This window comes from Tupaia chinensis, unplaced genomic scaffold (genome assembly GCF_000334495.1).
Source record: "Tupaia chinensis unplaced genomic scaffold, TupChi_1.0 Scaffold000410_1, whole genome shotgun sequence".
Classification (NCBI taxonomy): Eukaryota; Metazoa; Chordata; class Mammalia; order Scandentia; family Tupaiidae; genus Tupaia; species Tupaia belangeri.
Genome location: NW_006159915.1, coordinates 2,559,516 through 2,577,159, shown reverse-complemented (window position 1 = coordinate 2,577,159; position 17,644 = coordinate 2,559,516). Strand labels below are relative to the sequence as shown.

General features: G+C 39.2%; 1 protein-coding gene across 1 annotated transcript in view; it reads right to left on the bottom strand.

The window, feature by feature from the left end:
• Positions 1 to 17,644, bottom strand: part of LOC102502119 (importin subunit alpha-1-like) — a 37,235-nt gene that overhangs the window by 8,701 nt on the left and 10,890 nt on the right. Inside the window, 4 exon segments of the mRNA XM_027774182.1 lie at position 1; positions 4 to 646; positions 721 to 815; positions 1,035 to 1,318. The exon segment at position 1 is cut by the window's left edge and continues 191 nt beyond it. Coding sequence (XP_027629983.1) covers position 1; positions 4 to 646; positions 721 to 815; positions 1,035 to 1,318 — 1,023 coding nt within the window.

Below are 17,644 nucleotides of genomic sequence, written 5' to 3'. Positions count from 1 at the left end.
GAATAATTTTGGTATCTTTTGCAGTTAAGAGGTTCATCAGCGGTTCTATGATGCCACAGTGGACGAGGTACACAATCTGCTCCACTGTTCCGCCGCTTGTGTAGTTGGTCACAGCCCACACAGCCTCCTTCTGTGTCTTAAAGCCAGCCTTAGAGAGCACGCCTACAAGGAACGGGACTAACCCGTGATTCACAACCTGCTGGATCTGGTCCTGCTGACCGGTGGTGATGTTGGACATGGTCCACGTAGCTTCCTTCTGAATATTTGTTTTGGAGTTGGTTAGAAGGCTTGAGAAGACGGCGAGTGCTCCAGCATCTATCACAACCTGGGTCTGCTCATCTGTCCCAGTGACAATGTTACCTATGGCTCTTAGGGCAGGGGTCACAATGGGCAATTCGGTAGCTCTTAGAAGCTTCACAAGTTGGGGAACAACTCCTGTTTTCACAACCATTTCAATCCGTTCATTTGAACCATCAGTAAGGTAGGAAATGGCCCGGCAGGTATCTGCTAATACTTCGGGATCATCGTGATGCAGAAGACGAACTAAAGTAGGAAGAATTTGCTCAACAGCATCTAGCGGGGGTGCGGGATTCTTGTTGCGGCAGAGGTTTGAAAGTGTCCAGGTAAGGTTACGTAAGTAACCACACTAGGGGGGAAAAAAGCAATGAGAGGGCTGTCTCTTAAGAAGGAGGGGAAGTAGGTAACACGTTAGTCACTTACTGCTAACGATGACATATCAGGAACTGCAAGGAGAGCCAACAGCGGGTCAATTGCTCCATACTTGATAACTAGGTCCCGGAAAACTGAACCATCCCCTGAAAACAGACATGATTATCTTATCTACAGGTCTAGTACCATCAGGAATTCCCTGACTTTAGATACCTCTTTGGTGGCTTTTTTTTTGGATGCCACTTCCATACCTAGTAAAAGGCCTGAAATAAACTCAAAACTTGACACGAACGTCACTACTGCAGTGACACAAGGCCTTTCTCTCACCTCATTCTGTTCAGACATATTCAGTCAAAGGGGAGTACCTGCGATGTTTCCTAGAGCCCACACAGCTTGCTCACTGATGTGCGCGTGGGGAGAGGCCAACAGAGAAATGAACGCTGGGATAGCGCCTCCGTCCACCACAGCCTTGGTCTGTTCTGACGTCCCAGAAGCAATGTTAGTGAGTGCCCATGCAGATTCAAACTGGATGGGACTACAATCATTTCTGCCCAAGAAGGACACAAATTTTGGAATCAACCCAGCCCGGATGATGTTGTCTATGGGGGGCTGCTTTTCCCTACGGCCAAGCTGCTGACCAGGTTGGTACCTGCACAGACGACTCAGGCTCACACAAGAAGCGGCGTGGGGCTCACAGGCTGGGGATCTGCTGCTCTAGAAACGTCCACTGTGGCTCAGCCTTAAGACCGTGTGCCAACAACCTACTTCTGAATGACTTCTTAACTACTGAAGAAATTTAGTCTGGAATCAAAAATTTTATGGAAACAAATGGTAATGAGTTAATGAGTTTCCATAATCTGTGGAACACAGCAAAAGCAGTCATAAGAGGGAAATTCATATCAATTAATGCACATAAGAAAAAGATGGAAAGGAGGCAAATAGATAACCTAACATCATGCCTCAAGGAATTAGAAAAATAACAACAGAAAACCCCCAAAAATGCCAGATGAAATAATAAAGATTGAAGCAGAAATAAATGAAATAGAAAATAAATGAACTATACAGAAAATACATGAAAGCAAAAGCTGGTTCTTTGAAAAGATTAACAAGATCACCACACCATTAGCTAGACTGATAAAGAAAAAGAAAGAAAGTAACCAGATAAATCAAATACACAGTGAAAGAGGCACCATTATAACAGACACAACAGACATACAAGGCATCACTAGAGGATACTATGAGTGACTATAAGCCAACAAACAAAAGAATATGGAGGAGATGGAAAAATCCCTGCATATAATCTACCAAGATTGAATCAAGAGGACAAAGAAAACCTGAATAGACCCCTAACAGCGAGGAAATTGAATCAGTAATAAATAATCTCCCAACAAAAGCCCATGTCTGGATGGCTTCATTTTTGAATTCTATAAAACTTTTAAGGAAGAGTAACCCCCACTCTACTAAAATCATTTCTAAAGATCCAAAAGGAAGGAAACCTCCCAAATTCATCTTAGGAAGCCTTCATCATCCTCATTGCCAAAACAGGTAGACATGACAAAAAGGAAAACTATAGACCGATATCTCTGATGAACATAGATGAAGAAAGTCTCAGCAAGATACTTGCAAATTGTATCCAACAACATATAAAAGATATTATTCATCATGACCAGGTAGGCTTTATTCCAGGGATGTAAGCGTGGTTCAACATACTCAAGACCATAAATATAATAACACTATATTAACAGAAAGATGAAAACCATATGATCCTTTCAATTGATGCAGAGGAAACATTTGATAAAATACAATATCCCTTCATGATTAAGACTCTCAGCAAGATTGGTATAGAAGGGTAATTTCTCAACATAATAAAAGTCATATATGAAAAACCTATAGCTAACATTATGCAGAATGGAGAAACGCTAAAAGCTTTTCCACTAAAAACCGGTACTAGACAAGGCCGCCCACTTTCTCCACTGTTTTTTAATATAGTGCTGGAAGTCTTAGCCAATACAATCAGAAAAGAGCATAATATAAAAGGCATTTGAATAGGCAAAGAAGAGTTGAAAATATCTTTTTATTTATTTATTTATTTATTGGCAGATGACATGATGATATACTTAGAAGACCCAGAGGTTTCTTTCTTTTTTTTTTTTTTTTTGACAGGTTTTTGCTATAGGTCGCATGCACTCGCCAGACAGACAGAGAGAGACAGAGAGACAGAAAGCGAGAAATCACCCCCCAGGGGGGATGGCTACGCCACAATCCCTTCTCCTCCATTCTCCTCTCGGGATCTTGGGCATGCACGCACACGCACCCAGCGTGAGTTTAAGCCACCAGTTCTGGGACTCGAACCACGGTCGACTACATGGAAGTCCAGAGACATAGCCATTATGCTATGTCTGGTCCCAAGACCCAGAGGTTTCTAAGAAAACACTTCTCAAAGTAATAAATTAGTTCAGTCAGGTGTCAAGATACAAAATCAACATCCAAAAATCTGTAGCATTTCTGTATACAAACAGCAGGATGAATGAGAATATGGAGGAGATCTGAAGAAAGGAATCCCTTTTACCATAGCCACAAAGTGTATTAGATACCTAGGGATAAACCTAACTAAGGAAGTCAAAGACCTTTACAAAGAAAACTATGAAAATCTCAAAAAAGATATTGAAAAGGACACAAAAAAGTGGAAGGACATCCCATGTTCCTGGATTGGAAGAATTAATATAATCAAAATGGCAATTATACATAAATTAATCTACATATTTAATGCAATTCCAATAAAAATACCAGAGGCATTCTTCACAGATCTAGAAAAGACAAACATAGAATTTGTCTGGAATCATAAAAGACCTTGTATTGCCAAAATAATACTGTGCAAGAAGAGTGGAGTGGGAGTGACCCCAAAATATACCATAAAGCTGTGATAATTGAAACAGCTTGATAGTGGCACAAAAACAGACAGATGGACCAATGGGATAAATAGAATAGAGACCTCAGAAATAAACCCCAAAGCTTAGAGCCAGCTGATTTTTGACAAAGGATACCAGTGAATCCATTGGGAAAAAGAAAACCTCTTTAGGAAAATGGTGCTGGAAAAACTGGGTATAAAACTGTGATTATTGAAACAACATGGTACTGGCACAAAAACAGACAGGCGGACCAATGGAATAAATAGAATAGAGACCCAAAAGCCAACTTACAGCCAACTGATTTTTGACAAAGGATACCAGTAAATCTATTAAGAAAAGGAAACCCTCTTCAGGAAATGATGCTGTAAAAACTGGGTATCCACCTGCAGAAAGATGAAACTGAATCTCCATTTTTCATCATTAACAAAATGGATCAACTAATATGGATCAAAGAAAGATATGAACCTAAGACCTCAAACTATAAAACTACTGGGGGAAAACACTGGGGAAACTCTGGGAGACTGGAGTAGTCAAAAACTTTTAAAATAAGACTCCCAAAGCTTGGGCAATAGTCCATGAAACAGACAGGTGGAACTATATCAGATTAAGAAGTTTCTGCACAGCAAAGGACACAGTAATTAATGTGAATTCACAACCCTCAGAATGGTAGAATATTTTCAAAATATGCCTCAGACGAGAGACTGATAACCAGAATACACAGGTAACTCAAGTGGCTTACCTGAAATGATTAACCCAATTATAAGATGGGAAAATGAGCTGAACAAAAATCTCTAAGGAAGACATATGAACAGCCAAAAAGCATATGAGGAAATGCTCAGCATCCCTCACCATAAGGGAGATGCAGATTAAAACCACAATGAGATACCACCTAACCCCTGTCAGAATGGCAATGATTAAAAATACAAAAAGTGATCAAGTATTGGCAAGGTTGTGGTGAAAGGGAAACTCTCCTACACTGTTGGTGGGAATGTAAGTCGGTTCAGCCACTGTGGAAAACAATATAGAGGTTCCGCAAAGATCTACAAATAGAACTACCATTTGACCTAGCAATCTCACTTCTGGATATCTAGCCAAAAGACAGGAGAATGCTCAGTTGGAAAAATGCTTGCATATCAATGTTTATTGCAGCATTATTCATGATCGCTAAGGCATGGAACCAGCCCAAATGGCCACAAACAGCTGAATGTATGGAAAAAGTGTGGCACATATACTCTGTGGAATACTATTCAGCCATAAAAAATAACAAGACCTAGAAAGTAGTCGAATATGGAAGATTTATTGCCCAGTGAAGCAAGCCAGGATATGAAAGAAAGACTGTATGTATCCATTTAATAAATACTGACTATTCACACTATATGGTAGAGATTGAAATATTGGACAGCATAAAAGCAATGAAAATAGTTAATGGATGCTGAAGACAGTGTGGAACGGGGTGGGGGATGGAGAAAGGAAGAGTATAGAGAAGGATAGCATGAGAATAGAGAGGCATGGCATTTGTGGGACACAGAAATGGTTTATTACCTGTTGATGATAACATGTATAGCATTCTCTACTGGACTGGTCTGAGAAGCAGTTCATGTTAGGTACATTCTCTTTACAAGCCAAATGATGTATCATGATTGAATGTTTAAACAAAATAATGAGAATTTAAAAAACAATAATAATGAAAGGCAGGAGGACAGCAGGTGCATGTGTGTATGGGACTAACTCATTCTTTTATAAAAACCTGATTTCCAGGTAACTAATATGCTCCTGACAGAATAAACCCACTCCCTGGAAAATGTTATTAATCTGTTTATGAGGGTGGAGCCCATACCAACACACCAGCCAAAGTTACAGTTGCTGGTTAGGAGGCCAGGACTGCCTACCCAGAGACATCATGGCCAGAATATAAGTGTGCTCTAGGAGCTACCAGTATATCATGCAACAGAGGGACCCCGGTGGTTTACCATAATTCCTAATTCCTATGTTCTTTTTGGAATTAGGATGTTCTTGAGAGGTTTTTAATGTTATCGTGCAGATAAATTTTCTGTACAAAGTAATGATTTACTGACATTAACATGGCAGAACATGTTGGGACCAGCAGTTAGCGTAATGGCTATGTTGCTGGACTCCCATGTAGTCGACTGCGGTTCGAGTCCCAGTCCTGGTGGCTTAAACTCACACCGAGTGCATGTCCATGTGCCCGAGATCCTGAGAGGAGAATGAAAGAGAAGGGACTGCAGCATGCCCCCCCCCGGGGGGGGGGTTATTTCTTGCTTTCTGTCTCTCTGCCTCTCTCTGTCTTTCTGGCGAGCGAACATGCCCTATAGTAAAAACCTCTCAAAAAAAATAATAAAACAGAATAAACCTCACACTGGGCGTGTGTGCATGCGTGCCCAGGATCCCATAAGGAGAATGGAGGAGAAAGGATTGCGGCATGGCCATCCCTCCGGGGGGGTGATTTCTTGCTTTCTGTCTCTCTGTCTCTGTCTGTCTGTCTGGCGAGCGCATGTGCCCTATGGCAAAAACTTCTCCCTCCCCCCCAAAAATGGTAGAACATGCTTTTAATTTCCCATAATTGAAATTTATCAATAAGAGTGAAACTTCAGTCTGGGTGGTTAAAGCAAATTCACATATTAGAAAAAGAAAAAATGATATGATAAATAGTGCTGGAACAATTAACTGGTGAAAATCAAGTTACTCCTTAACTTCATGTTAAAAATAAAAATAAATATCAATTTAACCAGTGAATTAAATATAAGTAGACATATATACACACACATGCACTCTAAAGTGATTAGAAAATAGTGCCAAATATCGCAGAACCACCATCTTCCAGGGGTTCACCAAAATGACGAACACAAAGAGAAAGAGGAGAGGCACCTGATAGATGTTTTCTAAACCTTTTAGAAAACATGAGGTGATTCCATTGGCACCATAAACTGCATCTACAAGAAAGGCGACATAGTAGATATCAAGGGAATGGGAGGCAAGAGACAGAAAATAAGAAATTACCCTCCAGGGGAGATGGCCATGCCACAATTTCTTCTCCTCCATTCTTCTTTTCTTTTCTTTTTCTTTCTTTCTTTTTTTTTTTTTTTTTTGAGAGGTTTTTGCTATAGGGCATGTGCGCTCGCCAGAAAGACAGAGACAGACAGAGAGACAGAAAGTGAGAAATCACCCCCCCCTCCTCCCCCAGGGAGGATGCTATGCCACAATCCCTTCTCTTTCATCTCCTTTCAGGATCTTGGAGATGCACACTCACACACCCGGCGCAGGTCTAAGTCACCAGGTCCGGGACTTAAACCATGGTCGACTACATGGGAATCCAGCGACGTAGCCATTACACTATCCGCTGGTCCTATCTTCTCTAGTCTTCTCTCAGGATTTTGGGCACACATGTATATGTGTCTAGCATGAGTTTCAAGCTACGGGTTCATGACTTGAACCATGTCGACCATGTGGGATTCCAGAACCTTAACCACTATGTCACCAGTTGGTCCCAAGAGGACAGTCCATTGTTAATGACTTTTATTCCCCTCCTAATGTTCATGAAAAAATTATAAAACACACAAATTATAAAACCAGTTTACAGGTGATTTACCATTATTTTCCCCAATATAGGAAAATATTTTCTCAATTGAATCATATTCAGAAATATTAAATATGCAAGAATCTGTTGGTAGTCATGGTTTCTTCTTGTTCAGAATATAAATTTCCTTCTGATAAACTACTTGCATCCAGTCAATGACACTGATTAAATAGTGGGGCTGAACAATTATGCACTCTTTGTCATATTACTTTATTACTGACCTAACAATTTAATTTCATTAATGTTTTATTAAATCAATGTAAAATACAGAATGAGAAGAAAGAACAAAAGAGATGGGGTAGACAAACACACTTAAGAGAGGGTAGAAAGTTTAAGGACCATGCTATGGGAATGCTGTCTTATCTACCTTACCAATCTTCTCCATTTTCCCTGTGTCTTAAAGGATCAGAGAGTGAGGGCAAGCAAGGACTTAGCAGAAAAGAGGTGCCTGGAGTCAATAAATGCTTGCATTGCAGGAGATAGCACAGGGGCAACCCCACCTGACTGCAGTTGTGGCTTCCCTGTTACCTAACTGAGTAGCTATTGACTCTATCTGCATGTCTAAGGTGGAGAACACCGGACCAAAACTGTTGTCACCAATGAGGGGAGGCGATTTAAAATTTCATGAGCATTCATTGTCTAATGAATATTATATTTGATATCTCTTTTGCTTCATAAACATTTAGTAGACCATGGCCTTTTGGTGTTTCCCTTATCCCAGCCTGAATGTTTAGTACACGTATGCTCTCCTTACTTTATGTTTACAGTATCTCACAGGTCACTAACCTGCTATCTATGCTTAATAGCTATCTTCAGTTTTTTCTGTGTCTCACTGACTCCTTATATTTAAAGTTTCTTATGAGTTCCATCCATTTCATTTACCTTTCCTGTCTTCTACAAGAGAATTGAATATTTTCAAGTATATAGCAAACACTCCTTTCAAGGAGGAGGGTATGAACAGAGACTGAGAGGACCAAGGAATCTGCAGAGAGTAGATTTCTGTGTGTTGTGGAGATTAGTTACAACAGGTGGCATCGCTCTGGAGACATGGTAGGAGAAGCTCAAAGGGCTGCTCTTCTGCCTTCCTCCTGTGTTTCTGTTCAGCTCTAATACCCTGGACCCTGGACCTGAAGTGTAGTCCTTACACCTTCTACCCTCTCCTAAGTGTGTTAGTCTATCCCTACTCATGATTTGCAGGCACTGGAGCAGACATCATCCAGCTGTATACTTTAAAAACCTTCCCTTTATAAACTGTTCACGCTGTTTATTCTTCTACCATGACATTTCCACTAGACCTAACATATATTTACCCTAGGTCGAGCTAATGCATTTTTTTGCTCTAGGCTGACAAGGCTTAACTAGAAAAATATGCCAAAAATCAGAGTTTCAGAGGATTGAAGAAAGACGGATACACAGACTTTCTCAGGCAGATGATTTCTGAATTGCCCAGTGTAGAATGAGGACTCGCACACAGAATTCGATGTGGTAACATGGAGCTATGAATCATTAGGTATTCTAGCCCACAACTGTTCCTGCAGCTGACTTGTGTTTTCTGTCCAACCCATATATTTGATTCTGCCCAAGCAGTGTTGTAAATTTCAGCTGAACTGTAACTAGCCATGCTCTAATATAATATAAGGGAGAAAATTCCCCACTATCACTTACAGTATAAGACTTTCTTCTTTGTTTTTCATCTAGGATCATGGAAATCACCAAAGTTTTACTCTTGTGTCTTGAGTCTGCTCCTGGGGTGGGAATAGTGTTAATGCAAAATCTGGTGATTTTAGTTTCCCAGGCAGTTACTCTGCAGTACATTTGCTGCATAAAGGCAAATTAAATCTTAAAAGAAATATTCAGCAATTTAAAGTTCCTTCAGCAGCTAATTTAATAATCATCTGGAGACCATTATCATGGCCAAAGCTGCAAGTGTTCAAAAGCAGAGGTGGCAAAATGCTTCTACAGAAATAGGTGCCAGCTTCATCACAGGAAATCCTGGCAGGCCAACAGCCACACTGCTCAGAGCTCCCATGCTCTTTTAGTTCTGAAAGGTGGTTTTCACCAAGGTACTTTGTTTCATTTTTAATGAAAACCAGTTTGCTGTTTTAAATGGATTTCTTATTCAAAGATTGAGAAAACAACCAAATGATTTTAAAAATTAATTGTTAAAAGTCTTGCCACGTGAAACACTCCCACGTGGCAGACCATGGTTTGAGTCCCAGACCTAGTAGCTTGAAACTCAGTGCTGGGTGCATGTGTGTGTGTGTGTGTGGGCGTGTGTGTGTGTGTGCCTCCAAAATCTCCAGAAGGAAATGAAGAAGGGACTGTGGCATGGCCATCCCCTAGGGGATGATTTCTCGCTTTTGGTCTCCCCAGTGAGCTCACACGCCCTATTGCAAAAATCTCTAAAAACAAAACAAAACATAAACAAACAAAAAGAAAGTGCTAAATTGATGTGAAAGGGTTTATGTGACCAATTATTTTAGTATTTATATATTGAATGGCACTGTTCTATGTTTGTGTGTCTAGGATGGGGCTATACAGAGGAGCAGAGGATAAATATATACAGGATGTTATTTATATCATTAAAATTCAGAGATCTCAAATAGCTTTTATTTGTGTATACCATATTAAGCTTATCTAAGCGTCTCACAGAAGGTGCTGCTGAGCATTCATTGAGTAAATAAATGTAACACTTTACCTTATTCTTGTATCTATATTAAAAAAAAAAAACTGGGAGAAACAAAGCTTCTGTTTTTCACTTAGTTCCACAAAAAATAAAAAAAAATGATCCCGGTCTTCCAGAATTGTTCCAATAGCAGTAAGGGTGAGAGGAGGATTATCTGTGATCATAACATAACTGGAATCTCCCGAGAACTAAAACAAGCAATTCCCTGTCGTATTGCACTAGGAGAAAAACAGCCCCTGTGAGCCTCAAATGTTGTCCTACTCTGCTTCCCCAGTACTTCCTCCACTGACTCTTGTCTTCACCATCACCCTACCCCAGCAATTGCTCCTCTTTACACGGTTGCTTCCTAATCAACAATAAACTGGGAGTGGTTGTATCCAAACAACTGGTCCATAGAGGAGAGTATTAAATAACTAGAGAAAATTCCATGGAGCAGGTGAAATTCAAATTAGATCTTGAGGGAGGACAGGGATCAAGGTGGGTGAAGAGGAAGGAGCACAGTAGCTCAAACAGTAAACACCAACCAGGCAAAGAGTGAGGGGCCAGAGCGACTATACCTCCTGCCAAACACGGCTCTAGATGTAGAGTGAGGTTATACTGTGGAGGGTCTGCAAGAGCAGATGGGTTGGTTCAGAATTCCAGAAAAGAAAAAAAAAAATCAATGAATGTAAATCACCATGTCAACAGGCTAAATTATGTTATGTCAATTGTCCAGTAAAAGCATTGGACAGAATTCAACATATATCATGAATGAACTCAGCAAATCAGGAACTGAAGTGAATTTCTTCAAGTTGATTAAGGGACTCCTTAAAAGTCTAAAGCTAGTAACTTAATTATTTGTGGAAGACTAAATGCCTTCATCCTAGAGTTGGAGAAAATGCAAAGATTCTGTTCTCATTATTCCTATTTAAATTGTAAAGGAGATATTAGTCACAGATGTTGTGATGGTCTGCATAGAAAATTTCCCCCCCAAAATCTACTGAAAGTAATGAGAGTTTAGCAAGGTCAAAGGATAAGAGGTCTCTCTATAAAAAGCATTTGCATGTTTCTGTACTGACATCAAACAAAAATTTCAACTGATAGAATGGTACTATTAAAAACAGCATTAAAATATAAAATACTTAGAGATAATTCTAGCAAAATATGTGTAATATCTGCATGTTCACAGCTAAATATAATCAGTAAGATGACTAAAAGAACACCTGACTAATTGGAGAGACTGATTATGTTCATGAACCAGAGTGATTACTGTATCATTTCTTCCATATTGGTCTATATTTTCAATAGACTTCCAATTAGAACCACATCAGTTTTTTTTTTAAATAGAAGCCAAAACATGTATTTTAAAATGTGTTTTAAACACTGCCAGCTGGTAGTGTGGTAGTTACAGTGGCTGGATTCCAGATGACTGACGATATGGTTCAAGTTCTAGATGTGGCAACTTATAAAACAAACTAATGATTGCCTAAAATCCTGAGAGGAGAATGGAGAAGGGATTGCAGCATGGTCATCCCCCTTAGGGAATGCTTTCTCACTTTTTCTCTGTCTTTGTCTCTTTCTGGCAAGCACTCACACCCTGTAGCAAAATTTGGGGACAAAAGAAAAGTGTATGAAAAATCAAAGTACCTGGAATACTCGACATTTTGAAAAAGAAAGAGTTGAACAATTTATTTTACCTGAATTCAAAACTGACTCTTAAGTAATCAAGCCAATGCAGAAGGATAGACATATTGATTAATGGAATTGAGGAGAAGCTGGAAATAGGACCATGCACATATAGTCAATTGACTTTTTTACAGAATTATTTATTTTTAATTTTATTCATTTTCATTATTCTTCAGTTTTAACCAGAGAGAGAGAGTGTGAGAAAGCAAGCTGCCAGCCCCAGGATTTGAACCCTGATCAGTCATGTGGTAATCCAGTGCCTCAACCACCATGCCACCTGCTGGCCTCTAGTCAATTGATTTTTGACAAATTATTTGTGGAGAAAGAATAGTTTGTCTGAGAAATGATTCTGGGTTAGTTAGACAGTCTAAAAAGTAAACTCATACTATATTAAATGACTCACAATGGATTATATATTTCTATGTAAAGCCTAAATTTATAAAATTTCTGAATGAAATGTGGGAATAACTCTATAACCTTTTTAAGGAATTACTTATTTATGTTCGTTATTATTATTTGTTTTTTAATATGACCAGAGACACAGAGAGAGAGAGAGAGAGAGAATGAGAAAACAAGCCACCAGGCCCAGGACTTGAATCGTGGTCAGCAACGTGGGAGTCCAGCACCCTTAACATCATGCCACGTGCCGGCCTGAAATTTGTAACCTTTTATTAAGCAAGTGATATGACACCAAAAGCATGAATCAGAAAAAAAAAAAATGGAGAAACTGAATTTGATCAAAATGCAGAACTTCTCTATAAAGATGCTGTTAAAATTTTTAAGAAAGCCAATATCTGAGAGAAAATATTTATAGAACACATAACTTATACATAACTAAATCTAATGGATATAAAAATTTTAACTCAAATAACAAGAATACAAGTAACATGATTTTAAAAAATAGACTCAAAGTCAGTAGGTGGCATAGTAATTAAGGCACCTGATTCCCACATGGCCAACTGCAGCCAAGTCCTGGACCTGGTGACTTGAAACTCACCCCAGGCACATGTGTATATGTGCCCAAAATCCCAGGAGGAGAAAGGAAGGGAAGGATTGTGGTGTGGCTATCCCCCATGGGGGGCAGAGGGGGCATGATTTCTCACTTTCCCTCTCACTGCTTCTTGCTGGTGAGCCAATGGTCCCTATGGCTAAAACCTTAGAAAAAGGAAAAGAAAAAGAACTGATCTTCTGATGAAAATTTCCTCTAGTAAAAATGTCAACCTTAAAATTACATTTGCAAAAATACTTTCAATGATTTTTTGTAACAAAAATACTGAAGTATAAATATTCATCAATTTCAGTTACTAGTTATTCTGAAAAATCACCCCAAACTGGAAATACTCCAAAAGCCCATCAACCGGTGAGTAGATAATCAAATTGTGGTACAGCCATACAATAGAATCTTACAACTCAGCAATAGAAAGGAACTACTTAGGGGCCAGCCGGTGGCGGGGTGGCTAAGGTCTGGACTCACACACAGTTGACTGCTTTTTTAGTTCCAGACCAGATGGCTTGAAACTCATGCTAGGTGCATATGCTTGCATGCCCAGGGAGAAGGGATTGTGGTGTGTCCATACCTTCTCACTTTCCTTCTCATTGTCTCTCTGATGAGTGCATGCGCCCTATGACAAAAACCTAAAAAAAAAAAAAAAGAAAAAAAAAAAGAAAGAAAGAACTTATCCAGGTAAACATGATCTTAGCAGTATCAGGCTGAGTAAAAGAAGCCACACACAAAAAGCATCTGTGGCGTAATTCCATTTATATAACACTTTGGAAAGAAAGAGACTATAAGGACAAAAAATCAGATCAGTAATTACCACGAACTAATAACAGGAAGAGAGGGCTGATTACAAAGGGACAGCGGAAGTTTGGGATTAATGGAAATATTCCGTATCTTGATTGTGGTAGTGATTTCCCAACTATATGTGTGTATCTGTCAAGCTTCCGCTAAATTACTTAACTAAAAAGAGTAAACTGTATGTAGGGTAAATATTAAAAAAACTTAATTTAAAAAAAAGTAAATGTAATTTAAATATTAAACTAGCTCCCATATTTTAGCTTTGCTATGAGGTTTGGGTAAATGGCAGGCAAGGGGCTATTATTATTATTTCTTTAAGAATTATTTTATTTCATTTTATTTATTCATTCATTTATTTTAATTTTACCAGAGAGAGACACACACACACACAGATAGAGAGAGAAAGAGAAAGTGAGAAAGCAAGCCACCAGATCCAGTACTCGAACTGTGGTCAGCCGTATGGGAGTGTCCAGTGCTTTAACCACTGCGCTACCTGCTGGTCCCCAAGGGGCTATTATTTTCATGTAAAAATCTGTTTGACTGTAGTAAGAAAATCAGTGATTGCACAAAAAGAAAGGTGAATTAGAGTTCACCAGAGAAAAAGAACCAGTGGAATGTGTACCTATGTAGAAAGCTAAATATATATATATATTTCTTTCAAAAGGTATCTTTTTATTTGTTCAATCACTATATATCATTAGAACATACAAAATGAATTTTCCCAGCATGAATACACTGTGTATCAGTCCACTCAAAGATATTACCATATATATTATCATCAACAGATAATTTTCCATTTTTGTGTCCCTTAAATGTTTCACTTCTTTCTTTTTCCCCTTGATTCCCTCCCTCTCATGCTCCCCCATTTCCCACCCTCCTCCCACACTGTCTTTAATATCCACGGTTGCTCTCTATGCTTTTATACCTTCCAATCTTTCAGTTTCTGCCATGGAGTGCAGACATTTGGTATTTATTGAGTAGGGACATACCATGTCTGAAAGAGATACATTTTAAGGAATTGGCTCACATCATTGTGGAGGTTTGGCAACTCAAAAATCTGATAGGACAGGCCAGCCGGCTGGAGACTCAGGAAACAGTTGGAGATTGAATCTATTGGCTGTCTGCTATTAGACCAGGAAGAGCCAATATTGCAAATGAAGTCCAAAGACCGTCTGCTGGAAAATTCCCTTTTGCTCTCAAGGGCAGCCTTTTGTTCTTTTCAGGCCCTCAGCTCATTGACTAAGACCCACCTACATTATGGAAGGCAACCTGCTTTACTCAAAGTCCACAGATTCAAAGTGCACAGATTCAAACAAAATCTCATCCTAAAACACCCTCATAGAAACAGCCAGAATAATGTTTGACCAAGTATTTGGGTGCTGTGGCCTAATCAAGTTGACACATAAAGTTAACCATCACACATGGGGATTGACTGGAAAGAGACCATAAAGAACCTTCTAAAATCACAGAAATGTTCTCTATCTTAATTGGGTAAGTTTTCATAGTATCTTAATTGTATAAATTTAGCAAAACCCATTATTGTGAACTTAAGATTTGTGCATTATATAGTGTGTAAAATATATGTAATGAAAGAATTTCTAAAGAGGTTCCGGTATCATAACTAGTGGTGGTGGTGGTGGTGTGTGTGTGTGTGTGTGTGTGTGTGTGTGTGTGTGGTTTGGTAGATAAGTGATGGGGATTCTTCGAGCTGTAATTTTTTCCCTCGTTTGTCTCTCCCTCCTTCTTCTTGAGCCACCTACACCCGTCATGAAAACTCACTGACGCCTTCACTCACTACTGCTTTTAAGACTGCATTTGATTTCTCTTCCATTCTTTGGAGATGTGTGGGTTTCTTCTTCTGTTCTGTTCTTGTTTTCAAGGGATTACTGACTAATTAGATCGTTATTTCTCCGTTACCAGAATAGAGATAAGATGTATACTTACTCTTACTAAATGACTAAGAATCTGGAGAGAAACTTAAATTGCATATCTATCTTTTATTAATAGAGAACATTGAAAAGATGGCATATATAGTTACCATTCTAGTCATCTAATTTTGACTCAAAGACTTCTACCTAAATTTGTTCCCAAATATTCTTAATGCCATCAGAGGACAAGGCAATAAAATAGTGAAGCCTGATAGTTTTTTATAGAATTTATCCAAGGACATGGGACCAGCAGTTAGTGTAATGGCTATGTTGCTGGACTCCCATGTAGCCGACCACGGTTTGAGTCCCGGACCCAGTGGCTTAAACTCACACCGGGTGCGTGTGCATACGTGACCAAGATCTCAAGAGGAGAATGGGGGAGAAGGAATTGCTGCGTGGTCATCCCCCCGGGAGCTGATTTCTCGCTTTCTATCTCTCTTTCTCTCTCTGTCTTTCTGGCAAGCGCACACGCCCTATAGCAAAAAACCTCTAAAAAAAATTTTTGTCCAAGGACAAAAGGATAGTATTTTAGTTATATTAAATATTGAAAATATTTTATATTTTAATTAAAAATGCATTTAATGAACAAAAGTAACCTTAGGAAATTGTCAAGTGAGAAATAACCAGTATTTTTTTGGGGGGAGAGGTTTTCGCTACAGGGCGCGAGCGCTCGCCAGACAGACAGAGAGAGACATAGAGACAGAAAGCGAGAAATCACCTCCCATGGGGGATGGCCACGCCACAATCCCTTCTCCTCCATTCTCCTCTCGGGATCTTGGGCACGCACGCACACACGCCTGGCGTGAGTTTTAAGCCACCGGGTCCGGGACGCGAATCGTGGTCGACTACGTGGGAGTCCAGCGACATAGCCATTATACTAACTGCTGGTTCCAGAAATAACCAGTATTTGAAAAATTAACCTGCACATCGTACAAGCTGTAGTCATGTACAGTGATTCAAAGTATGAAATAAAAGAAAGAAAAAATTAAACTGCAGATTAAGGTGAATTTTTATATGCAGGGTAGTCTCATAAATTTGAAATGTACCAACATCTGTTATCAATGCCAATAAAAATTAAAAAAAAAACACAATAAACAGCTTCATTGAAATTGTTCTTAATAAATGTGTTTTTGTTCTTTTTAGATTCTTTTCGTGGTGGCGAGGCTGTAAATTCTATCCAAAACTATTACTGAAAAGAGTCTGATATTATTGTTTTGATATCTGAAAGGAAAGAAAATGGCATTTATTGTTTCAATGTATACTCTTACTTTGGAGTGGGAATAGACACTTACTCTGAGTTAAGACATAAACCCTACCTAGTAGTAGCCATCTATCCCCTTTAGTTTTCCTGAGAGGCCATAGCCTTATGTGTTATTGGCACTAATCTATGATAGACTTAGTCTGGCCTAAGTCGGACAACAGACTTCTCTGTTTCCTAAGTGGAGGAATACATATCAAAGCGCCTAGTGGTTCCTTCAAAGCCCCACCAGGCTAGAGGGGAGAATATTCCCCACGTTGTCCCCAAAGAAAGGTGGAGTAGAGACTGAAAGCAGGGAATGCTCAAAAAATTGTTTTTCTCTTCTGTGAGAGAGAAAGAGAAGGAGAGAGAGGGAGAGAGAGAAATGGAAAGAAGAGAAACAGATATTTTTGGCAGGGTCTTAGGGTGCCACAGTCCTCCTGCTCTACCCTCCCAATTAGCTGGGTGGGGTTACAGGTACACGCAGCTGTGCCTGGCATGTTCATGTGGATCCCAGCTTCCAGCATCCCAAGCAGTGAGGCTATCTGTGTGCCACTGCAGCAGGACTTACAAAGGATTTTTTTTTCCCTTCCCATTTCTTTCCTCACTTTATAGCTGCCATGGCTCAAGGGAAGCAGAGTCTCAGAACAGGTTTTTGATGCGAATTCTTTTGAAAATCTGAAGATGTTTGATGAAGGTCTCATGCTCACGTGGACACCCAGTTGAATCTGATATATGCCCTTGGTTGCCTAATTACAGATTCTCACAGAATAGACATGATTTTTTATGACAAATGTATATTCTGCTAAGCTTTTTCCGACCAATTAAATGCCCCATAAGAAATACACAAGAAGTTGCATTTTTAAAAAGATACCTTTGTAGGAAACTTAGTTGAAAGTTTCCGTTGTTTGATAACTAATATTCTAAACAGAAATCAAACAAGTTAGCTAATAAGCAAGTTACTATTGAATTAGGCAAATAAAGGAGAATTTTTAATTTGACACTCACATTAACCTGTTATTCTTGGTAAAAATCCAATTATCTTCAGAAAGAACAGAAACTACTTATTTCTTAATTATTTGTAGCTTTTTTTTCTTTTTCTTTTCTTTTTTTTTTTTTGGAGGGGTTTTTTTTTACGGCGTTGGGGCCCACCAGAC